At 35.4% G+C, this 17,132-nt stretch overlaps 2 protein-coding genes and 1 pseudogene across 3 annotated transcripts; all 3 read left to right on the top strand.

Annotated features, from left to right (window-relative positions):
• The first annotated feature begins 1,773 nt into the window (after positions 1 to 1,773).
• Positions 1,774 to 4,363, top strand: LOC120185407. The gene is made up of 5 exons (XM_039189633.1): positions 1,774 to 2,039; positions 2,325 to 2,690; positions 2,869 to 2,903; positions 2,998 to 3,473; positions 4,019 to 4,363. Exons 1-5 carry the CDS (start codon positions 1,774 to 1,776, stop codon positions 4,328 to 4,330), a joined length of 1,455 nt encoding a protein of 484 aa, XP_039045564.1. The 3' UTR covers positions 4,331 to 4,363.
• A 2,032-nt stretch (positions 4,364 to 6,395) lies between these two features.
• On the top strand, positions 6,396 to 8,398 carry LOC120185425 (annotated as a pseudogene).
• Positions 8,399 to 13,230: 4,832 nt separating this feature from the next.
• Positions 13,231 to 17,120, top strand: LOC120185465 (protein IQ-DOMAIN 14-like). 2 transcript variants are annotated; one of them, XM_039189673.1, is made up of 6 exons: positions 13,231 to 13,514; positions 14,554 to 14,726; positions 14,940 to 15,353; positions 15,709 to 15,948; positions 16,117 to 16,245; positions 16,327 to 17,119. In XM_039189673.1, the coding sequence occupies exons 2-6, from the start codon at positions 14,652 to 14,654 to the stop codon at positions 17,056 to 17,058; spliced, it is 1,590 nt and encodes a 529-aa protein (XP_039045604.1). In that variant the 5' UTR covers positions 13,231 to 13,514; positions 14,554 to 14,651; the 3' UTR covers positions 17,059 to 17,119. The 2 variants fall into 2 exon arrangements, with proteins under 2 accessions (XP_039045604.1, XP_039045605.1); XM_039189674.1 differs by lacking the exon at positions 13,231 to 13,514 and having other exon boundaries at positions 14,564 to 14,726; positions 16,327 to 17,120.
• The last annotated feature ends 12 nt before the right edge of the window (positions 17,121 to 17,132 follow it).

A 17,132-nucleotide genomic window follows, 5' to 3' on the forward strand; every position in this document is an offset into this window, starting at 1 on the left:
GAATAAATTAAGAAGTTTATACAAAAAATAATAGATGTAGATAGGTTACATTTCGATAAAAGGATATATGTTCGGATTATTTTTTTTTACTAATTTATAGGTAAGTTTAATGATAACTATCAATCACTTAATATTAAATGTTTATACTCTATATTTTATGATGCTCGAATGCATAACCTTAAAGAATATCAATAATTTTTTCATTGAAATTATTTGATTTATATTGGATTAAAAAATTATTAAAAAAATAACAAACTTCGAGCATTGGTCTTAAAACAATAAAATCGACCTGGAAAATATATATAAAAAAGCGTTTTATTATTTTCCATAAAATTATTTTTGTAATATTATTAAAATACCGTTGAATAAATTTTAGGGAAAAAAATAATTTATTTAAAAAACATTTTTATAAATCTGATTTCAATAAAAGCTTGCTATGTAGGTCTCAGTTAATGATGAGCGAAAGCGGGAAGTAGAATGTACTTTACAAGAGTATACACAGTAATAAGACAAAGCAAAAAGTGGATCCTCTTTAGGTTTTTATTTTACTACAACGTTAACTTCCTCATTTCTCTTCCTCGCCGCCTTCTTTTTCTTCTTTACTTCACTCTCTCTCTCACTCTCTGCCTCTAACTCTACCTCTACCTCGCTGGTACATTCCCTCTCTCATAGATTCTTATGTACTTCTTTATACATACTTTTATACGGATATACCATACCATGTGATGGGTACAATTTACAAAAGAAGGGAAGTTTTTTTTTTGCCTTCTTTTGTTTTTGTTTCCTTCTGGGTTTTGTTTGTACTTCGTTTGTTTAGTTTCTTGCTTTAGCTTAATGGGTTGTTTGAGTATAGCTTGGAATATGTTTCTTTAGCTATTTCTTCTTTCATGATCATTTCTTGCTTCACATGTATGTGGGAGCATGTATCATGTATGTGAATATGAATATGAATGTCATGACGCATGCATGCATGTTGACATGAGCTTTACTTACATGATGGTATCTGAATTCAAAATTTTAGGAAGGTGAGGAGATTTCTTTGAAATTTTAACTTTGTTAGCTTTTTTTCTTTTGAGATATTGTTTTACTGCTCTATTGTCCCCTGCCCCTCCATTTTCTGGAAAATAAGATGCTTCCATTTTGTTCTTTTTTGGCAAATTAGTCCCCAAATGCTGAAATTTGTTCCTGATTTTGTAAGCTTGTGTTGTATTTAATTCAAAATTCAATTGAGCTTACAAACACTGCAATGTCTGGAATGGTTTCTGAAAATTGGAGAACTTAGTCATCTGTTACTAAAATTTGGAATATTTGTTCAACAAGCTCTTTCTAATATTTTGTTTCAAATTCAAAATTCAAGAATAGAAATGCATTTTTTATGATAGTTGGATTCTAGGCTTCAAATATGGTAGCTTTTTATACAATTTGCCTTGTGTATCTGCATAATCATTGATTTCCTGTTTCTTATATCATGGTCATATGAAATGAATGATGGTATACATTTAATGGCTTCTGCATTGTCTTATAGATTTTGGAAGATTTGGGTTTTTGAAATTTAATATAAACTGGTTTTTAATCAGCATGGAGCCATCGTCTTTGGTGCATTGCTATTTGGTACTATGACTGTTGTATGGATTCTGAACGGATACTGATGAATGTTAATCCAGGTAATAAACTACATTGTGCTGCAAAAGCTGCAGCTGACAAGGAGAAGACGGTTCCCTTGGATAGCTCGGTTCAAGGTTCATGAATAAGTTCAAAGAGAGCATCAATAACATGGAGGTTGAGATGCATAATCAAAATAAGGCTCCAGAGGATGTCGAGGTTGATATAATAGGATTAGGATGCACAAATAATAACGACACCACAACAGTTAAAATTGAGGATCCGGATGCAACTGAATGTTCCAGCTCATTTGCTGACACCACATCTGATACCGATAAATGTTCTGGATTTAGTGATGCTGAAGTGGAATCTCAGTTCGTTGGTGATGCCGCTTTTGGATCTGCTTACGAACCATTTAGCAGCTTGTTTCATATAAGGTTTGCTTTCTTTCCATATTTACGACCTTTTAATCCATATACATATGTTTATCCATTTCAAATTTTCAATAACTTGGATGTGTGTATGTATGTATGTATGTATGTATGTATGTATGTGTATACAGTCAATATTTGGCTACAATTAAAGGTTTCCTGTGGTAAATTCTTCAGTTTTCGATTTGTTCCATCCAAATATATTCGTTGTAACATTATGTGATTCGCATCGATTTTGACTTGGCATAGCAAGCAGACACGTCGTAATCTTATTTCGTACTTGCTCTTCAGGAAGAAGAGGCTGACAAGCCATTGGAGGAACTTCATTCGGCCTCTCATGTGGCGCTGCAAATGGACAGAACTGAGAATCAAACAAATCGAGTCTCAAGCAGGAAAATACACCAGAGAACTTTCAGCATACAATCAGAGGAAGTTTCCTGGAATTGATCAATCTGCACTGGAAGGTTTTGGTTCAAAGTCATTGCCATTTTCTAGTCAATATAACCGTAAAAAGGCCATCAAGCGGAGGAGAAGAAAGAGAATTGAAGAGGCAACCGATGTAGCCTCATACATGTCATGTCACAACTTATTTTCGTATTTTGGTACGAGCTTTTCCTTTATTCTTTATCATTGTTGTTCAAGTGTTTTTCTTGTCTAGCCTTAACCCTGATGCTCAAGTGTGGATTGCTTGTAATATATTTCAGAAAACCGGAAAACCGTTGCAGATGGTGCTTATATTGCCAATGATTTTCCCAACGCAGGTACTATCATTTTCCCTGAATCAATCTCTTATATTTTAACTTCATTCATAACTGTTCAATCTGCAATAAACCAGTCCTATTGATCCTAGGAAATCAAATATTTCCCAAGGTAGAATCAGCATTTTGAAGGCTATGTTTTTTGTAGATTTCGGTTTCTCTTGGTGTTGATTGTGAAGTGCTCTTTGTCATTGCTTGTGGTGCAGCTGATACGGACCAACATACTGATTGCAATGATAAATTCGGCATTAATAACGATGGATTGTTTTTCAAGTTCAGAGATGAAAATAATTCCTTGGAGCAAGTTCTTAGGAAGATTGAAATTGTGCATGCTAAGGTTCAGAAACTCAGGAATCAACTTGATCAAGTGATGTCCAAAAATGTTTCGAAGTTTTCTTCTTCTGAGAATTTAAGCTTTCTTGTTGCTTGTGATGCTCAAACCAGCTCTGCTCCTAGCCCTACATTTTCAGCTGGCAACGGAGACACAAGATCCGTCGAACCTGCATTTTTCTCAACTCAACAAATTTGCAAATATGCTGGAGATATGGCTATGTCTGCATGTGCCATTTCAAGCTACGGAGAGGCTTTCCATGTCCCTGATATAATTGAAAGCACTGTCGGATTATTGTCGTCTGCTGAAGTTACTTGCCACCAGCCACCACTTGTAGACTCGTGCGAAGACGTAAGCCCTCTTAACATACTTAACTTACATGCTTATTTTTGGCTGATGTTTTACCAGATTAGATAATGTCATCGATTTTACTTTGAACTGAAAGTAAGCTTAACTGATCTGCATTTCCCGAGATATATGATAATTCTTTTATATTTTCATTGCAAAGATTCCCGGAGGCATAGGTTAAATACTGAAAAACGAATATAATCTTGCAAGTCCACGTCTCGTATCCCATCATCGGTTAATTCCTCTGCTATCCGTAGTGTTAATAATCGGGTAAAGAAAACAGAAAGAAACAAGAATTTTAACGAGGTTCAGCAATGTGCTTACGTCCTCGGTGCCAGTTTTTCATTCAATATCTCATAGATTTTGGTTACATCTCCTTTTATAATAAATAAACTCTGTACATATTTACAAAAATAACATGCAGGATTCAACCTCCTTTGCACAAGAAAATACTGTTATCTGTTTGAGTTTGACATGTTCTTTTTTTGCTTCTCATGCATGAACTAGTCTCAATATAGTTACGGAATGATCCCTGATGGTATTTGCAGATTGTGGAAAATGTTCTGATGCAGAATGAAGGAAATGCCGGAGATAAACAAGCTTTAACGGCGACAAACGGTCAATCCACAAAGCAACATCATCAAACCGAGAAACTAGAAGAAGGAGAGAGCTCCAATCCTTCTCGTATCGCAACATCGGAACCTAATAACGCGGCAAAAAAAGCTGTGTCTCAGGAGCAATCAATTCTGAGATTATGTCTAGCTTCTTTCCCTAAGAGCAAAAGAAACCGAGGGGAACGGAAAGCCGGTCCCGTCGGTTGGAGCAGGAAACCTTCAGGTGAGCCTGATAATAGCCAATGACTTCATTTCTGATGGTCCACTAAGTTTGGCAGGCACTATATTGCTAACAAATCAAAACACAGAGGCACTCGGTGGGCACCGTAACTGGAACTCCTTCGATTTTTTGGGAGCCACTATGTAAGCCTAAGGTTTTGGCTATGATCATCAATGCTACTTAGATTAGAGTGGGAGTGTCAGATACGAGTATATGTGTAATACGAGTATGTTCGATTTTCTTCTTCTTTTTGTTCTTTTTTTCCCATTGTGGGCAATTATGATAACATTGTCCCAAAAGTTGTGAGAATTATGATGCAAAAGATGGAGTTATTGAAACAGAAACTGAGAAACAAGAGCAGGAGACTGTAGTTGTGCATGCTGATAAGGATGGGGTCCATATTCTCACACTTTGAAGAAGAGTGTCAGCAATGGAACGTGTTGCCACTTCACCACCTTTGGTTTACTGATTTTTGTTAGCAAAAGTCTACAAAATATAGTAGAGAAAGCAAAAGGTGACTGGAAATCTGACTTGTTATCCTTTGACTCTGTCAGTCCATGGAAAGATCATATCATATGATATCTCCTATTCAAATATTTTCGACCATTATATTTTATTTTTATTGAGCACAAAAAATCCTTGAGCTTAAAAATAATGTAGGTGTTGGTTACTTTTTTATAAGCAATTATTATTTAAGGAGGAGAGAGGCAATGTGAAATTAATCCAGCATCCCCAACCAATCATAATGTCTCTCTGAGCAGCAGCTTTTTGGAGTTTGTGATATAACTCCACCCACATTCTAACATTTTCTTTATTCCAGTTTTTACAATTATTTAATATAAAGATAAACACTTTCTTTCCAAAATACATTGAATTGGAACCTTGGTTATCGGCGGATTGAATTGGAAACGGATAATCTCGAGGTATCGAGAGTTTTATCAGGTTCGTCGGACGCACTTCGTGGGAATTCGTTGGTGGCAGCTCTTCATGAGGTGATGGAGCGTGAATGGACTGTGCAAGTGCGACACATTCGTCGGGATCAGAACCGTGTTGCCGATTGCTTGGGCCGTGGTGCGCCGATTGGGGTGGAGTACCAGGATCCACCGCAGCTGTTGGCGTCAACGCTGCTCAAGGACTTGGGGACTTCTAGCTGATTGTTTGTGTTTTTCTGTATTGGCAAAAATATATATATAATATGCTTTATTTATTATTTAGTTATTTGAATTTCAGTTAATGTTATATGATATTTCTAATTCATAAAACAAAAATATCGACTAATCATAAGATGATACTCTCCGTCCAAATAAAAAAGAGTCAACTAACAATGATTGACGAGATAAATTGATTCCAATTTATAATATATCATAATTTCATAATCAAATTTAAATAAAGTTATATTTTCATCCTTTAAATGTCAAGTAACCCAACTACCTAAAATGAAATATGATCCTGCATGATACTGTAAGAATGGGAGACAAGGCCAAGCATGTGTTGAACGACATGAATTACCCCAAACAACATCACTTGCTATAATTATACAAACCTTTGGAGAGAACATGATTATAGCATCAAGTTGATGTTAACTTGGGATCTGCTTTAAAATTGTTTTCCTCCCTAATATAAACCAACGCACAATAATATGTCAATATTATAAATTAAAACACATAAATAATAAAAATAATTCCTAATTAAAGATTTGATTATTATACTTATACATATAAGTAATCATATTTAGAGATGGATGTATGTTTTTATGTTGGATAATATAACTTTAGAAGTAGCGGTAGAAATTTAGAGGGTGTAAAATTATCCTTTAAATTGCGATGGATGATGAAATGTTGTCTTATTTTATTTGTAGGTGAATTTTTCTTTATTTATAATTGTGTAATACATTTATATATTTTCTATATAAATAAATCCATTTGATATGAGAGGGGAGGCTCGAAAAGCACTAAGATTTTACATTGTATTAAAATGATTTAAGGGGTAGCAGAGTAATTGCATAAAAAAGTACTCACAATCTTACTTTGCCTTTATTTAATATTTGAGATTCTCTCTCTACAGAAAAGAAAGAGAAGCTCACTTGGAATCATGGCTGCCAAAGGAAAAAGAAAGAGTGTTGCAATAAAGAAAGAGAGACAATAAAAAGAAAAGGAAGGCCACATTGCCAACTCCTCCAAGCCTTTGAGACTCAATATCCCTTCATCTTGGAGGCCAAAAAGACTCCATTTTTGTTTTCACCTTCCTTCAACTCATGAAATTTCCCTGTTTTCTCATCTTTCATTCATCACTCCTCACCTTGCTTTGTTCATGCAAGATCCAAAGAACTCTCACACAAGGTAACAAATCTTCTCTTTTGTTCTTCTGCATGTAAACCAAATGCTGCAACATTGCTCGCATCATTTCAAAAATTTCCCATAAGCTCTTTCTTGTTTTAGTATCATATTGTCTTCTTTTTTTTCAGTGAAAAAATGTTGTTACCAGGTGGTTGATTGCTGTTGTTCATGTTGATGATAGATAGAATGTTGTTGCCAATTCTACCCAAAGTTGAATCGATTTTAAAAAACTTGTGGAAATCAGCCTGACAAGTTTGCATTGAAGGGTGTTCGTTAAAATGCCCTGATTTTCATGCAGTTTTGAGTAAGAAATGTTCAAAATCTGCAGACTCTGCAGCTTTTTCTTTTTTATCTCAGTTGTCCACGAAGTGCTTTGATTGAGTGGTCCTCTATGTTTATTTGATTTGATCCAATGTGCTAAGCTAAGTCAGTGGCTATAACAAACGCAAAATTTTATGTCAAGAGGTGTTAACATAAGAATTTATAACATAAATTTAGGAGGTGCAAAATTACATCACCGATCGAAAATATGAAAAAAATATCTAAACTATAGGTGAATTAGAAATTTCTAAAGGGTGCGATCGCACCCTTGGTGCATCCCTGGTCGAGCCCTTTAGCTTGGGTCAGAATTCCCAGTTCGATCCTCTCCACGGGCTAACATTTATTTGTCATGCTCATATATGAACTGAGCTGAAATATGCAATTGATCACCCAAAGACCATTGCTGATGTTATTTATTAATATCATCATCTTTGGTTTCCTGTTCAATTGTTTTACAGATTGGAAATATAAGAATATTGTAAATGTTAAGATTCGAACTTGGTCTGCAGTTTCACTGAAGTTTGCGCCTTGTTCAGTTAACAACTTTAATGTGTTATGGTTCTAATTATGCCCCTACATACATATGATCCATGTGAACCCTAAGCAACTGTTGATAGTTTGACTGTTAGCTCAAATATCCGGATTAATTCGATACGAGTGCGGGATGAAGCTCGGTTGAGACATGGATATGTTTCAGATATAACTATCATCGTGGTTTTGCTATTAAGTTTTTTTTTTTTTTTGGGATTTTGGTCTTCATCCTCAACAGTTCTTCAAAATGAATTGGCAAAAAGAACTGTTCAAGATTTCATGCTATGAATTTGTTTGTTGTTCCACAGGAAGCCTTGGTATCAAAGAGCAATAGAGAGGGCTACCGTATGGAAAACTGTTTCGAAGACCGGAGGAATCCCTACTACGAATGCTAGGACCTTGTGGAAAACCATTTCAAGGCCAACAGAAATTCCCATGGCGAATGCGACGTTATGGAAAGCGATTCCGAAGCCCGCTGACATCCCTTCAACTCATCCCAATAGTTCGGAGAAGCTACGTAAATGTACTTCCCTGAGGGTTGCCACTTCGTTACTTGGGTTTGTCTATGTGCACCAATCTCTTCCTACAAAGAGGTTTTTCGAGCCGATGTTCCCCCTAGAAGAAGCAACAGTTACCCTAGGTCCAAACCGTTTCCCCTAGCGCAAGAAAGAGCAATGCCTAGCGTGAGACTTAGCACGGAAGGAAGAAGAGTTTTCCGCGGAAAATCGTTGACGGACGATGTTTTGATGAGGAGGTTTGTTGTGGAAGAAGAAGCAATGATGCAAGTTAGGAGGAGGAATCAAATGGAAGTTATAAGGAAGAGAAGTTTGATGAGAAGGAAGATGCTTGGCCCTAGTCCTCTTAGTAGAATGGTAAAAGCTGATGAAGATGAGAATTTTTAACCTTTTAAAAAAAAATTTACCCATATTTTATCCTTTTTTTTTCAATTGTCTATTTTGTTTGTACTTTTGATTGTGTACCTTTAAATGTTGGAAATTTCAATTCAAATTTGGATCTTGCTTTTAAGTCAAATATTTTTTGGTCTTCTTAGCTGAACATTGCTGGTATCCTCAGCAATGGACTCACTGGATATGTGAAAACAATTCTCTCTCAAAAATTTTAAATTTTATCTCTTGTAAATTTTGCATTTTCATATAATTTATATTTTTTATTAATAATTTATTTCCGTCTACTTAAAATTTATCTTTTAACATACACAAGTATTGTGATTTTTTATATGCTTTGACAAGTATTTACAAAGGGTATAGTAAAAAGTCAAAGCAACTATGCCGCTATAGTGCTATTTATCATGTTTTTTTTTAGCCATTTCAATATTATTAACTAACTAGTTGATTTTTAGGAGTTTGTGGATCATTGAATCACGTGTAATGCAGTTAATTCTAGTTATTGATATAAAAAAATATGGATTCTAGTAGTTGATTTTTGGGTAATCTATAAGAATAGTCATTTTTTATATTTTTATACTTTACTCATCAAATTTAAAAATTTAAATTTTGGTCACTAATATTATCATTTTATTATATTTTTATTACTGGAACGTTGGATACATTAGTTCGATGACTGATGTGTTAATAAAAGAATTTAATTTTAAACTTTAAATAAAATATTAATTATGATTTTTGTTAAACCTAAAATAATTAAGGGACAGATTTTCAATTTGCCTCTTTCTTTAACATGCTAAACCTTTGCTTGCTTCTCTCTCCACTCCACCTCCCCCTGTATTTTGACGGCTGCCATTAACGCCGATCAAAACTGCTTCAAGCCCACCAGGACTCTGAAAAACTTCACTCCGTCGTTACACAAACATCTCTTTTTTCTATTTTTTTTCTTTTGGATTCGGATCATCATATCCAAATCAATGACAGATCTAGAAAGTGAAAAATGGATTCAAAATTTTAATACTAGATTCTAAAAAAATTTGGGTGAACAAATTTTTCCCCTATTCCCATTAGTAAACTAAATTGAATTTAACATTTTTTTTAAAATAATGGGTGTGCAATGACTCTCTTATAGAGCCATGTACATCCGCCCTGATCCAAATCCATATCAAATCTTAAATAAGGTAAATTAGTTTAGATAATTGAATTCAGATCAAATTTGACATGTCTACGTTTATACATATATTTTGCAGATCAATCATAATATTCACTTATCCAACGGCTGCAATCAGATATTCACGGTTATTATTTAGGGTAAACTACGTATTTAGTAGCTAAAGTTTTATTTTTGGTATGCTTTAGTATTTGAACTTCCAATTTTTTATAAAAACATATCTAATGTTTAAATTTTGTTTCATTTAATACCCACTCCACCTTAACCACTTTCTTATTACTTCGAGTTTTCGACGCTTCAGACAAGCCCGCTTCACCATCAGGACAATCACGGGTTTTAGAGGAACTAAATCGAGCAGGAGAACTAGGCCTGCCTCACTAAAGCTGATTTACCTTTTAATTTTGCCAAAGTCTGTTGGGATCGTGAGGGTGCCTCCTCGGAGATGGTACCTTGAGTGGGATCATTCGCCAAATTATCAGGGTCAAGGTTCTCCAATACATCATATCGGGAAGAGCTTACTCGACCTTGGTGAGTATCATTCACCATATTAACCTCCGACACCTTGGCCTGCTTATCGCGTGGCTTTCTACGCCGATTTGTAGCTATCATCCCGTATAAGCATATGTCGGGGACACAGAACGTCCCCCTTCCGCAGCAGGCCCTACACATCGACACTATGATCACGCAAATCAGCATCTCCCTTAGAAGAACAGAAACCCTGAGTGTGGCCATATACCCCTCAGTGGAAGCATATATTCTGAAGTCCTTTGTATTCTATCTTCCGAATAAACCCGTCAATTCCAATACAAGGTAATAAAGGCTTTCTCAGATCAACAACAATTGCTAGGCGAGCAAACTTACCACGTTCACCCATGTTCATATTATAATCAATTTTGATCACTCTACCGAGTTCAGCAGCTAATAACCAAAACATGGATTTGGTGTAATACCTGTAAGGAAGTCCCGGTAAACGCACCCAAACAATAACCTGAGATGGGTGGGTCTCAGTAGTTGAGAAGTTCCGACTTCACGGTTGTACGGTGAGATAACTACCGAAAACCATCCACGGTCCCTCAGATAAAACCTTGTTGAAATCATATGCATTAGCGAACCGGATTAGAAAATAATCATTATCAAGATCAACCATTTGAAATTGGCCTTGGGGTTGCCATAGTTGATTGATTTTGTTCATTAAAGCTCTATAGCCGATGGCTTTCCCAAGAAATCGAACAACCACGGTCTGTTTCATATTCTGGACAATCGATTCATGCACGCGACCCGAGAAATAAATGATCGGATAAGAACCACTACGATCCACAGTAGCATCTCCCTCCTAAATAATAACATCATTATCACCAAAACCAGGGAAAGCCGGTTGTATCGTTCCAGAAGATCCTAAAACCGTTTCAGCATACGATTTAGGTTGCTTATTCGATTGAGGATTCACTTGGCTTGTCGAGTCTTGCAGTGCTAAATCTTCTTCCATGGGGGCAGCAGGAATCGCAGGAGCAGGTTGCACAAAACCACCACTACCCCCTCGTGGAGCAACCTGTTGATCCAAAGGCGCAAGCGGTGAAACCTGTCGGTAACAGGGGGCGATTCAGAGAGTCCAGCCGGCTCAAGGTACCATCCATGCCGGAGAACAAAAAACCTAGAAAGTAATTATATGTGACCTTCAAAGGCTCTTTTATTGCACTTTTTTATCAACTGAACATATTTTCTACGGAATTGACATTACATTATAGTAATAACTACTTTTGAGAATTTTTTTAAATGATGAGCTAGAGTTTACACCAAAGTAATGTAGTATTTATGCGTTTTATTTTGAATTTCACATTTTATTTTTTTTAATTAATCACTGGTATCCGGTCTATTGACCGACTAATCCAGATCGGATGCTGCAGAGGCGAAGGCAACCCTCCTAACCCTGTTTGCTCCATTCGTAAATATCAAAATTCGAACCACTAACCCTTTTTAAGGACCTAGTGCTTCATCCCACTAGTGTCATTTAATTATATCGATTACATTTGAGAATTTAAAATTTGAAATCTATAGTAAGACTCATGATTTTCACATTATAATAAATTATATCTCCTTATTTTTAACCTCAATATTTATCTATAGATAAAATAAGATTGATTTTATTAAAAATATGTTCAGAAAATTTTAATAGACAAGTTGTCAAAAGACAATCAAATTTTTTTTAAATTAAAGATTTTTTTTTTACAAAAGTTTCAAAAAAAAATTAATACTTTATATATTTTTAATTTTATTGTAGTGGTTAATGAGGATTTTTATGGGTAAAAGAATTAATTCTTTTAAATTTGAAGACATAATTACTAGAAAAAATAAAATATTTGAGTGTTTAATCGATAAAAAAATTACAGCTATAAATTATAACTTTAGAATAATACCAAATTATCATACTATCATTGTCCAGAGCTCAAAGCAGTGGGGGAGGCGAGTGTTCATCAGGTAAGTCGGTGCTCATTTACATTTTTTTATGTTAATTGTTTATTCTTCAATGATATTAGTTTATAAATTTTATTTATTTGATCATAAACGAAAAATTTCTGTTTTTAATATATATGTATTTATCTTGAAAAATATTTCGTATTTATTATTGGTTCGAAGCTGAGCTAATGGTGTCGGGACCAATTCATCATTTGACCATTTTCCAAGGCCCTAAAGCTCAGGCAACATTTTCTATCCATTCATGGTTGCCATGGCCTTGAAGCTCAGGCAAAATCTCCACATTCCTAATAAATTTTTGGATAAACTACTTGTTTAGTATTTAAATTATCAATTTTATTTCATTTTAGCCTTTAAATTTTCATTTGTTTTAAAATCATACCTAATATTTACTTTATATTTCGTTTTGATACATCGTTCTTAAACTTTTAGCGGAACTGTTACAACATTACATTTTTTATGAGTAAATTACATCATTCATGACACAACTATCTTCTCACTCTTGTTTTGGTTACTAAAGTTTAATATTTTTAATTTAATTACTTTGTTTCAAATTACTCAAAATTTAATCATTCTAACTTTCAAATTTATCTTGTTATTTTAATTATATATTAATAAAAAAATATATAATGTCAAAAAAATTATTAATAAAATAAATTAGAGTGATTAAAACATAAGCAATTTAGTAGTTGAGCACTTAAATTAAAAAAAATTTAAACTTTAGCGACCAAAATAAGAGTGAAAAGATAATTAAGTGATTAATAATATAAGTTACACATAAAAATGTTGCAACAACTCCGTTAAGTTTTCAACATTAGAATACTCAAATGAAATAAAAAAAAATAAACATCAAGTATGGTGTCGAAACAAATGAGAATTTAGGTATTAAAACGAAATAAAACTAATAATTTAGATAGTTTATCCTAAGTTTTGATAAATACTCCACAATATTAATAGTTGAGGGAAGACGAAAGCGCACCAAACGTAACCGTTTAAAACAGCGAGTGGCCATGGTTGCTGCCCAAATACAAATCTAGTCTTCCCATTCAAGTAAAGGTAGTTGAAGTTTGGCACATTGAGTGAAAATGTGGCCAGCCCCTTTCTTCTTCTACTCTCCTGCAACCCTTTGATGATGATTTCTTTTTTTAAAACATATGCACTTCCAATTATAAAATCCAACAAAAAGGTGAAATGTGGCCAAAGAAAATGAAAAAAGTTGGACACTTTCATACCTTACAAAAGGAGAAAGAAAAAGAGGTTGAAGAATTTGTGTTTCCTAAGTTAATAAACATTACAGTAGTAAGTTGAAGGAAACAAAATATAAACTCCCGGATCCTTGTGTTTGATTAAAAAAAGGCTACGAAGAATAAGAAATGATAATATAAACAACTATGTTGTAGAGGATACAAGACGGAGTCTAGAGACAGAAAAAAAGGGTTCTTTGCAGAATATGGAATTTTGGAGCTCTTCACTGAAGGTACAATTTTTGTAGCATTTTTGTTTATATGAAGTTTTGGGTTTCTTTCAATTTTGTTGTTCATGATCAAATGATCTTTTGCTCTTGGATTTGTGTTAATTATGTTATTGGGGAAGGAATAGATGACTATAATTTTCAAAAAGTGAGTTTTTCTTTAAGGTGGTAGTTTTTTAGTATTGAATTTTTCCTGTCTTTGGATCTCTTTTATATGAGTGTTAGCTGTTGTTTTCTTGGAGAGTTGTTGTGTTTTAACCTTTAAACAGCAGAGAGGAATTTCAGAAAATAAAAAACCTCTAGCATTTTGAGTATTTGTGGTGTTCTTTATTTTGGTTCTTCTGGGAATTTCAGAAAATAAAATAAGTTTTACGCTGATTGTCTAGGATTTCCATACTATTATTTTAATTTTATGAAAAGTGACAAAACTATCTTTCAATTTTGTTTTGTCTTTTTATTTTTGTTTGTATATGTCTGCAAGGGTTTGTATATTTGGATTGAATGCTGGTTTTGAACATATCTGGGAACCTTTTAATTAAGAAACACATTTATGTGTTAAACCGTCATTTAGTTATATGCAGTGAGAATCTGGAGGCCGTTATCCGTTTAACTGATTCCGGAACCGAATCACGATACCGAGATTCCCCTGTTTCATCTTTGTGTCATCTGTTCATTCAAAGTTGTATTAGTTTTGCTGTTTGTTTGATTCATTCCTGGTGGTGCATGACCTTTGCTTCAGGCCTATGACCTCCTTGTTAATCATCAATCTAATTTACTTATTACTGTGTTCTCACAAAAGTTCCCAAGTCTTGATATCTGTTCTTTATTAAGAACTCTGGGATCATGAAAAGCCTGAAATTTTCCATGTCATAAGGCATATCAGGCGGTTTAATCGGATATCATGGTTGAAAATTCGAGTCTTGGAATCTGCAAAAACCTTCTTTGCTATACATATTCTTTGATTAATGCATTGTTTTTCATGGTAATTGCTATCTGTACAACATAGTGATTACATCAAATCTTATGCATTGTTTTATGACAGCAGATTAGACCGGCAATTTAGCCCTTACACGACTGGACCAGCTGGTTTTTTGGTTATTCTGTTTCTTCGCATGGCCAGACCAACAAAGTAATGCTGGCAGTATGGGAAAGAAAGGAAGTTGGTTTTCTGCAATTAAAAGGGTTTTCATACCACGCTCCAAGGAAAATCCAAGTAATGTAAGTTCATATTTTTAACTCTGGTGCATAGTGGACTTCACTAATATAAATTTATGGTTTTGATCATCCCAAGCAGCATTTTGAGTTTTGTTCTCTTCACCTCTCTTAAGCACGGTTTAGATGGCGAATTTGGCTTGTAAAGTATGGATTCTCTATACGTAAATGTAACTGAGATGATGGCTTCTGTTTGTTTCTATGGTTAAATCCTTCCAGGAATCGGACAAAAGAAGTGGTAAAGAAAAGAAGAAGAAAGGCCTCAGAAAATTAAGGCGTGGAGAAACCGATTCCTTTACTCCCCTCTTCAGAGAGCCCAGCAGTATTGAAAAAATTCTTGGGGAGGCTGAAAGAGAGCATAAGATAGTATTCAGGCCTCCGACGCCTCCAGAGCATCCTCCGGCACCGCCTTTTGTGGCTCATAAAGCTTCTTCTTCTCCGCATGGTCCTTCTCAGAGGATTGCCTCTCCAAGGATTGCTTCCCCTCCACGTGCTCCTTCTCCACCGTCACTTCCACGCGTTGCCTCTCCTGAAGCATCTCCACCCAAGGTCATCCGTCCTCGACCAGAACCAACTTTAAGGAACCACCATGCTTCTGCTACAAAAATTCAAGCAGCCTATAGAGGTTACATGGTAAAAAAATTCACTTTCTTGTTAAGTGCAAAAATTTCATGGAGGCAACTGTTTCATAAAAAATATTTGGCTATTGAACTGATTAACAATACATTAGAATTAATATGTTAAATATTTCGTATCTTAGCTGATATTCATATGCTGTAAATGAACACAATTCCCCTTAAAGGCCTTTTAGGCAGAAAGGTTATTATGAACAACTTTCAAACGGCATTTGTAATGGCTGAAGTTTCCTTGAGCAAAAAGCTAATCACATTGCTTCGTGTTATTGGCGATTTCGTGTTGTGCACACAGTAGAGAACTTTGCGTTGTTATGTTTTGCATCAACGTTTGATTACCAGAACTTATAATACAGGCAAGGAGAAGTTTTCGAGCTTGGAAAGGCCTTGTGAGGCTTCAAGGAGTTGTAAGAGGTCAGACTGTGAAACGACAAACTACAACTGCAATGAAGCATATGCAGCTTTTGGTGCGAGTTCAGTCTCAGATTCAGTCTCGTCGGATCGAGATGTTAGAAAACCAAGCACGACAACAGGCTCGATTTAAGAACGATAAAGAAGTGGAGAGTGCCTTGGGTAAATTGACCTTTGGCCAGGCGGTAAGTTTTCATTGCCTTTATTTTTTACTGCAGATGGTCTTCTTTCTGGTTTCACAAGATCTTATGGAACTTGGTGAAACTTGGAGATCATATATCCATGCTTGTTTCATCATATGTACTCTTTATGTTCTTTTTGAAAATGAGTAACTTAGTCGAACATCGGATCAGTGTGAGGCAGGAAATGAAGACTGGGACGATAGTCTGCTAACGAAAGAAGAAATCGAGGCAAGAATGCAGAGAAAGGTAGAGGCAGTCATCAAGAGAGAAAGAGCCATGGCCTATGCACATTCCCACCTGGTATTTTTACTATCCCAATTTCATTTGGTTTGACTTGTAATAAGCCTAACTACCATTGATTTAAAACCTTTCTGCATACAGTTATGGAAAACTACTATGAAATCAGTTTACGCAGGCGTATCAGACATTCGCACTCGCGGACCATGGTGGTGGAACTGGTTAGAGCGTCAGCTATCTTCTAGAAATGCTCCTGAAGGTCAAAGCATGAAGGATTTCAAACTTACACCAACAAGGCCAAATTCCGAATTGAAGCCTAGTCCAAAACTGCCATCGAGCAGCAAGCAACATCAGTTTATGTTCGACAATATGGACACACCTACACCTAAATCTACGAGGTCGACCATGCTTCCGACTACAGGACCTATGCAAACTCCTAGTAGAATCCTACAAGAAAGCAGTTCAGCATTGTCGAAATATTCAAGACCAAGAGCTAGTGGAGTGGATTCACAATTTGACTTGCCCTTGAAGGACGATGACAGCCTTACTAGCTGCCCTCCGTTTTCAGTTCCAAATTACATGACACCCACAGTTTCAGCCAAAGCCAAAGCAAGAGGCAACAGCAACACGAACGGTGTGTTCGTGGGGACACCGGGAAGCGAGGCGTCGAAGAGGAGGCTTTCGTCATCTTTGACTCAAGGGATAGGATCATTCAAGTGGAGCAGAGGGTCTTCGTTTTCCGGCAAGGATCATCCAAGCACTCAAAGGGGTTTAGATAAGAACCAATCACTTCACTCTATGGGTAATTTTAGTGTGGATTCAACCGTTTCAATGCCTGCAACTGTTGGAAGAAAGCCATTTAACCGATTTGTTTGATCTTTTTATTTTTCTTATTTCTTTTGAACATTTGATTACTTCATTTTGTTGTTTATCTTATGTGAGTGTATGGT

This window comes from Hibiscus syriacus, unplaced genomic scaffold (assembly GCF_006381635.1).
Source record: "Hibiscus syriacus cultivar Baekdansim isolate YM2019G1 unplaced genomic scaffold, ASM638163v2 tig00113123_pilon, whole genome shotgun sequence".
NCBI lineage: Eukaryota > Viridiplantae > Streptophyta > Magnoliopsida > Malvales > Malvaceae > Hibiscus > Hibiscus syriacus.

Coding starts and splice junctions, on each gene's coding strand:
- LOC120185407 (XM_039189633.1), top strand. CDS start 1,774: ATGGAGGTTGAGATGCATAATCAAAATAAGGCTCCAGAGGATGTCGAG. Junction 2,691..2,868: donor TCAAGTGTTTTTCTTGTCTA/GCCTTAACCCTG, acceptor GCAATAAACCAG/TCCTATTGATCCTAGGAAAT. Junction 3,474..4,018: donor TTGTAGACTCGTGCGAAGAC/GTAAGCCCTCTT, acceptor TGGTATTTGCAG/ATTGTGGAAAATGTTCTGAT.
- LOC120185465 (XM_039189673.1), top strand. CDS start 14,652: ATGGGAAAGAAAGGAAGTTGGTTTTCTGCAATTAAAAGGGTTTTCATA. Junction 14,727..14,939: donor CCAAGGAAAATCCAAGTAAT/GTAAGTTCATAT, acceptor AAATCCTTCCAG/GAATCGGACAAAAGAAGTGG. Junction 15,949..16,116: donor AATTGACCTTTGGCCAGGCG/GTAAGTTTTCAT, acceptor ACATCGGATCAG/TGTGAGGCAGGAAATGAAGA.